Genomic DNA, 8,000 nt, shown 5'->3' on the forward strand with positions numbered 1-8,000 from the left:
GTTGTTGTTGTTGTTATGTTTCTTTATACTGTAAATTGCTTTTGGACAGGAAGTGGAACGATGATGATGATGATGATGATAAAATTAGAAAAAGCTCGTGCTTTTTCAAAGCCACTCGAAAACGGGCGCCCCATACTCTGCAGCCCCCACCCCTTAAAATATTATCCTCCCCCTGCAGCAAAGTAAGTAAAGATGTTTATTCGGCTTCACGCCCATCATAAAACACAACACAACAAAACAAATCAAATAAAAACCGCGGACTTGTACAAACCACAGATAATATAATACAATTCACAGCTCACAAGGACAAATATTAACAATTCAAAAAACATATCTTGAAGGTTTAAGATTAAGATTAAAAATTAAGGCGCTAAACTAAAATCAATATCTGATGTCATTTAAAAAAAATTCTTATAACTATCAATAATCAGCTAACATTCCATTCCGTCTCTTGTACGAGAGGACGGCTGTTAGGAATTTAGCAACCTGTAGAGTAATAGAAGGGTCCACATCTTGAAGAACCCAGGCTAGCACCCTGCAGCAACTGGTTGGCTTCCTTTCAGCCTATGGAACGCTGCCTCTGCAGTTGTCGCTTGCAACATCAGAGACCTGCCTTGGGACAAACAGCCTTGCCCACCTTTGCGTATTGCTCTTTGCGTTGCAGGCGGGAAAGAGAGGCGGACCATTCCACCCCATCATTTCCCACCACTCCTGGTTGTCAAGGGTCATAAAAATAAACCACCAGTGAGAGAAGTGAGGAGAACCGGGGGGGGGGGGGGGATTGAGATTGAAAGGCGGCCTGGCAGGCCTAGTGGAGTGGATGGCATCTGCAAAATGGGAGGGTGGAGGCAGGGATTAAACATGGCAAGAGGGGGGCACCTGTTAAGCACCAACAACAGCCTGTGTTGTTTAGGGCTCCTGGCCTAGTCCTACACCACACATCCGGGTTCAAAAGCCTGGCGTGCCATCATCCAAGCAGTGCTAAAGAAGCAAAGAGACGCCGGGCGCCAGTTATTTCCAGCCTGCTTTGGGCCTAGCGCTGGGGTTCCCCATGTTGGGCACACGCGCCACCGGGGGGCAATTTTGAATTAATAAGAATTAGATGTCATGGCGGGGGGGAGGCATCAGGATTTTAGAGACGCTTAGGTGGGGCATGCCCCCCACCCCCCAAAAAAAGATTGGGAACCACTGGCCTAGTGGAAGGTGCAGCCTGGCGTCGCTGGGATGGCACTAAGTTGGGGTCTGGCTGTGTAGTTGCTCTGCCCTCCCAGATCTTGGAGGGGTCTGTTTTTAAGCCAAGAGACCTCTGTTGAAGAGAAGGGGCGGGTACTCGTTGTCCTACATTCCCCTTCCTAAAACATCCTTTTCTGCAAACCTTTTCGTCCTCGGTGCCCGAGGCACGCTCACAATTACGTGGCTTTATTTACTATTCCGTGAACTTGTATGTCGTTACAGCCATATAGGCCTATATGTGTGTGTGTGTACACACACACACACACACACACACACACACACACACATATAGGGGTGTTGTTGAGATTTAAGGGAGTGTATTTGCCTCCCCTTCGATGTGTGAAGAGATGATTTTAGACCCCGTTGATTTGTATTTGTTTGTTTGTTTGTTTGTTTGTTTGTTTACTGACTGCCCTATACTGTACCCTATAACACCCCCCCAAAAAAGAGCCACTTTTAAAAGGGTACATGATGTCAAACAGATCAACCAAAGCCTAGTTAAAAAGGAACGGGGAGCCACTGCAGAGAAGGCCCGATATCGTTTTGAATTAATTGCCTTGGACAGAAGAAGAGCCTTGCTGGATCAGGGCCCATCCAGACCCTCCAAGTGTCCCTATTTTCCAGGAACAGTCCCGGATTAACAGAAGCCATCCCGGTTTCTGATTTGATCCCCAAATGTCCCGCTTTTCCTTAGGACATCCTTATTTTCATCAGAGAGATGTTGGAGGGTATGCAGTTATGTGACACACACACACCCCTCCGAGCCAAGGAGATAAGGAACTATACAGGGAAACTGTATAGGGAAGCTTCTTAATGTTTGAGGTTATGTTTTTATATATGTTGGAAGCCGCCCAGAGTGGCTGGGGCAACACAGTCAGATGGGTGGGGTATAAATAAAAAGATTAGATAGATAGATAGATAGATAGATAGATAGATAGATAGATAGATAGATGATAGATAGATAGATAGATAGAGAGATAGATAGATAGATAGATAGATAGATAGATAGATAGATAGGAATATGACATCCCTATTTTCATCAGAGAAATGTTGAAGGGTATGCCCATCTGGTCCAGCATCCTTTTCCAACGGTCTATTATGGGATGCCTATGGGAAGCCCGCAAGCAGCAGCTGAGCCAGCCCACACTCTCCTCACTTGTGATTCCCAACAACTGGTAGAGGAAGTAGATGGGAGTAGAACACAGCCATCGTGGCTAAGTTGATAGCTTTATTTTTCGTGAATTTGTCTAATCGATGACTAATTCAAAAGTCATCCATGAGCAATCGGTTTATGCAGAAGTACCTTAAATTATTGGTATATGCAGAAGTTCAGGAGGGATGGAAGGCCCCCTTTTGTGATAGTCTACTTAAACTGGTGTTTTAGAATACTACATAACTGAGAGAAATCAGAGAGCAAGGCTTTTGGACTTCATTACACCCCTGCCCCAAACTATACCAGCCCTGAATCAGTCAATATATAGTGCACCTAATAGTGTTTTGCTATGAATTGCTGCTCTATGATGTGCCTGTGTCTATGTATAACAAGCCATCAACACAGCCGCCTGCATTTTTGGACTTTCCTTGGGGGCATGGCTATAGAGCAGGCATAGGCAAACTCGGCCCTCCAGATGTTTTGAGACTACAACTCCCATCATCCCTAGCTAACAGGACCAGTGGTCAGGGGTGATGGGAGTTGTAGTCCCAAAACATCTGGAGGGCCGAGTTTGCTTATGCCTGCTATAGAGGCTCTCATGGTGCTCTCTTCCACTTCAGATTTATCACTACACCACTGTCCCCCAAACCCCCTAATCCCAAATGTGCAAAAGGTGGATTGTCTTCAACAATGACACAGCCACACCATACAGTTAAAGTCCATGGCTTTCCTTTGTAGTTTTAACAGTGCTGGGAATTTTAGCTTTATGAAGGGCAAACTACAGTTCCCAGTATATGATGGAGAGGTGACACCTGAGCCTTTAAAAACAAAAACAAAAAAACCATAAGTACTCATCCAAAAAGACAGTGGTACCTCGGTTTTTGAGCGTCTTGGAAGTCAAACGTTTTGCTTTTCGAACGTCGAAAACCCGGGTGTCATTGCTTCCGTTTTCGAACGCGCCTCGAAAGTCGAACGGCTTCCGCTGCATATTTTTCACTTTTCTCCATTGACTTTGGAGACTGCCATTTGCGCCTTGGTTGTCAAACGTTTCGGAAGTCGAATGGTCTTCCGGAACGGATTACGTTCAACAACCGAGGTACCACTGTCTAAACCAGGGACAGGCCCCCTGCTGAAAAAGTTTGCTGACCCCTGGTATAAACCCTTTCTCCAAAGCCCTCTTCCTAGACCAGGCGATCAGATCTGAGTTTCCAACCCCTTCCTCTAACAAGAGGCACTTATTCCCCCCCCCCTCATAATCCAGGCTGGACTCCTTTCTCCAGAAGCTGTGTAAATCCAGCAGGGGGCACCTCACCCCTGCATAATGCAGAACACATTGGCAGGTTCCAGGTGGAGTTCCTCTACTGTGTGTCTCCTCCAGGCTATGTGACTTGGGACACAGCCAGCTGTCAGGTGTTAGCAGGCTATATAAAGGGGAAACTGCCTCCTGCTAAATTTCAGAGCAGATCCAAACACATTCTTCTTGGGAAGGAGAAGTATATATATAAAAAGCTGAAGTGCCAAACGGTGCATCCCTCTTCCTTGGGTGGTACCCAAGGATGCTTACTAAAGGTATCGCTGGAATTTGGTTTTTCCCCCCTCCCCAGGTCTGCCCCTGCTTGTTACCATGGCGAACTTGGGATTCTTTGAGCTGCTGATGAAGAAGAAGGAGGTAAGTTTTAGAGCAGGTGCAGGACTGATGCCAGATGGATGGAGTCTGGGTTATCATCCGTTCCTCTGCATATAAGCAGTGGTACCTTGGTTCCCAAACGGTGAAAACCCAGAAGTAAGTGTTCCGGTTTGCGAACATTTTTCAGAAGCCGAATGTCAGATCCGGCTGTCGGCTATTGTTTCCGGAGCGCCTGCACCAATCAGAAGCTGCGCCTTGGTTTTCGAACATTTCGGAAGTCAAACAGACTTCCAGAACGGATTAAGTTTGGCGCTTTTGCTTTTGCTATTTATTTTCTGGAATTGATTAACCCATTTCGCATTACTTTCTATGGGAAAGCGCACCTTGGTTTTGGAACGGATTTCCAGAACGGATTAAGTTTGAAAACCAAGGTACCACTGTTTAAGGTTCTTCATTGAGCCAAGCAAGGAGAACAGAAACACTGGGGAGAGAGATTTTCTGAGAGTCATCATCTCCTCCTCACTTGTCATCGTTTCAAACTCATCTTTAGAGGAGGGGTGGCGCTTAATTTAAGTAACACCCATACATCATCTTGATGTTGCTAAGAGTCTTCCTTCTGTCTTCCAGCTGATTCCTCTGATTGGATTTGCGGGACTTGCTGGATGCTTCGCAGTCTATCAGAGCGTGCACGCTCTGAGAAAACCTGACGTAGTGTAAGCAACACAGCCCTTCTTTCATCTTAAATCAGCTACAGGATTTTTTATTGTGCAAGCCCCCCCCCCCAAAAAAAACCCGGGCATCCCCGAGCGGATTAATGACACAAGACCACGTTTTATGAGATTAAAATTGACCACAACTTTATTAAAATTCAGATGTAGGAAGCCCTTGGCTCAGGCATTGGGCGTATATCCCTCCCAGCCCCCAGCTGGGGGTGGGGTGATCTTCAGGGTTGTCCAGCATGTGTGGGGGTTGGGCTAACTCTGGAGAACATATGTTCAAGCAGATAGCCGCTGGAGGGGGAGGGCAATGACGGCCAATTGGCATTGCCAAATACCCCCCCTTTTGCCCCATTTACGGGAACCCTGTTATCGCCGCCGCAATGGGGCGGGGGGTCACCGCCCCCCACGCCCCTCCCATTTATGTAAATGACTAAAGGATTCCGCCCAAGGCCTGCATCCAATCCGTCGGCTGCTTCCCAAGAATGGCTCCTCTTCTCTGTGTGCAGGTAAGGCTACCTGTTCCTACCTGGCCAATCCCCCCCCCCGGCACGCCTCCCCTTGGCTGGATTGGTCGGCTAACTGAGTGGGCGGTGACACCAGCCTCCAGCCTCAGGTAGGCAGTGCCGGCTTCCAAACTTCCAGAGCTGCCTCAGGGATCTCGGGGGGGGGGGGGCTGCACGCGACTGCGAAAAATGCGCCTCCCCTTTTATGTTGGGGAAACGGTCATTTTGGGGTTGGGAGCTTATTTCTAAGTAGATGTATTTTAAACTGGGCTATAAGAACCAGTTTTGTAAAAGTGATTAGGGGGGGGTGAGACCTGTAATAATACAGTCAAATACAAGATGTCATTTCAGCATATCTGATCATCAATACATTTCATTTTTAGTTTTAATAAGTCTGGCAACCAAGAACCATGGCAAGATGTGGATTTTACCAAGCCCCAGAAGGTAATGAAAATACTTGACCAAGAAACAAATTGTTATAGTTCCTAAGTATATTGTGGGGTTTCATTCAGAAATATTAGTGACTTTTCATATAGGATAATGTGTTAATAGCTGTACAACTGATGCACTTTTGCTAAATAATAGAGCTTTGGACACAATGCCACCTTTAATGTTTGTGAACTGCAGTGCGATCTCTCTTGACGACGGGTGGTTTTCGGGTGATAAAGTGAAGAAGGGCTTGACTTTGGCTGTCTCATGGCCAATATCATTTGAATGGTTTACGTAGTAAAGATCTAGTTTATAATGTTTTAATTACTGCATTTGTTGGTCATTTTATATACTGTATATAAAAAAGTATCCAAGTGACTTAATAAGAAGGTAAAATGCAAACAGGAAAAATGTATTAAAAGTCTTTTTTTAAAAAACAAACAAACTATACATTACAAAATTCCTAAATTGCTCATCCAACAATACAGTATGAAGAGGAATGGCTTGCTCCATATACAGGTATAGCTTCCTATGTAATAAAAATCATTAATGTACAAATTACCCAATATTTTGGGAGAAATTGCTACTAGATGATTTGGGGGGGGGTTATTTGCATTTTTTAACATGTTGCTCTTTTTTGTCTCTTTGTCTTGAAATGCCTGGTAGCATATAACATTGAACCAGCAATGGAAGCCCATAGAAGAGCTGGAGAAAGTAAGAAAAATAACAAAGGGATGAGATGTCATTGCTTTGAAGCATGGAGTTCAGTGAGCTATATTCTATCCATTTGTGAACTTTAAAAAGACTTGGCTTGTTTTTCTCTGAAATAATACTGTAACTTAGCTTTTCAATAAACTTGGAGTTTCAGTTTAAAGTTAGGTCAGCAAACAGAATGTCCTTTTTGGCTAATAGGGGCAAAGATAAATCCTAGCATGGTTGCAATCCTCTATTATTATTATACTGTGGAGCAGGAGCTCTTAAATTAGTTCTCTAACTTCAGCTTATTGAGTGTCTTTAATCTTTTCTTCGTGGGGAATATCTGGGTTTCTTTCCACCTGCCTTTGTGCTGATACACTTTCATTTTTGGAAAATACTTAAAAAGAACAAATTCCATTCTCCCAGTTTTTTTCCACGTAAGATAAGAAAATGCACAATCACAAAATGCACGAAAATCGATTTACCCCCAAACTGCTTCTAGTCCCCGGAAGGAGCTTTCTGTTGTTTCAACCCATGGAAACTTTCCTTGAGGAGTTTGATAACAGCCATGAAAGATAGGGACGATACATTGACAAGAAGCTATCAGAAGTCCAAGAGACATTGGATAAAAAACTCGAAGGCTTAGTATCAGAAGTAAATGACTTAGCAGTAAGGTCCAAAACAATGGAAGACAATATTAAAAAAACTCAAAAAGACTTCAAAGAAATCATGAAGGAGACGGAAAAAATGAGAGAAGACATGTCTGATATGAGTAAATTACAAGAAGACATACTGGATAGCATCGCTATGCTAGAAATGAGACAAAAACAACTAAATTTGAAGTTCAGGGGGATCCCAGAAGAGATCAACGAAAACATCCGGCCGAAAATAGTGACAAATCTAGCAATGTGGCTTGGCTTGCAAGAGGAAGAAGTAGATAGCAAAATAAGCAATGCCTTCAGGATAAAAGTAAGATCAGTTAAGGCAAAAGCCAAAAAATTACCTGGGGACTGCTTAGTATCATTTACCTCGATGGATTTTAAGAACAGGATCATGCGAGAGAGTTACAGCAACAACCTTAAGATAGAGGGAAAGACGATCATCCTTTTTAAAGAGGTCCCGACTAGATTTTTGAAAAAAAGAGAACCGTTTAAGGAACTCGCTGGCTTGCTAAATAAAAATGGGATCTCCTATAGGTGGGAGTACCCACGAGGGCTGATCTTCTATTACAAGAATAAAAGATTTACGTTGACTAATGAAAATGATGTAGATAAATTTGCCAGGAAATATTATAAATTCCTCGGAAAACCAGAATCGTCGAATCCAAGAACAGACCAAGACCAAGAAGAGGAAAAGAAGGAAGGTACAGACGAAGAAGAGGGAGAGCAAGAAGAAGAAACCGAACCACCCATAGACATTAACATTGAAACGCAATCTTAAATTGATTTTAAACTCAACTACCGAAATGACATTAAAAGTAATATCCTGGAATGTAAATGGCCTTAATGACAAAAACAAGAGAAATAAAATTGAACATGTTCTGAAAAAGAAAAATCTCGATGTAATTTGTTTACAGGAAACTCATATTGCAAACAAACATAAAAAAATTCTGAGTAACAAAAGATTGGGCAATGAATTTA

At 43.6% G+C, this 8,000-nt stretch overlaps 1 protein-coding gene across 1 annotated transcript; it reads left to right on the forward strand.

Annotated features, from left to right (window-relative positions):
* The first annotated feature begins 4,010 nt into the window (after window positions 1-4,010).
* On the forward strand, window positions 4,011-6,937 carry LOC132593189 (normal mucosa of esophagus-specific gene 1 protein-like). The gene is made up of 3 exons (XM_060282753.1): window positions 4,011-4,055; window positions 5,602-5,679; window positions 6,331-6,937. The coding sequence occupies exons 1-3, from the start codon at window positions 4,011-4,013 to the stop codon at window positions 6,400-6,402; spliced, it is 195 nt and encodes a 64-aa protein (XP_060138736.1). The 3' UTR covers window positions 6,403-6,937.
* The last annotated feature ends 1,063 nt before the right edge of the window (window positions 6,938-8,000 follow it).

The sequence above is a fragment of the Zootoca vivipara genome, chromosome 14 (assembly GCF_963506605.1).
Source record: "Zootoca vivipara chromosome 14, rZooViv1.1, whole genome shotgun sequence".
Taxonomy (NCBI): domain Eukaryota; kingdom Metazoa; phylum Chordata; class Lepidosauria; order Squamata; family Lacertidae; genus Zootoca; species Zootoca vivipara.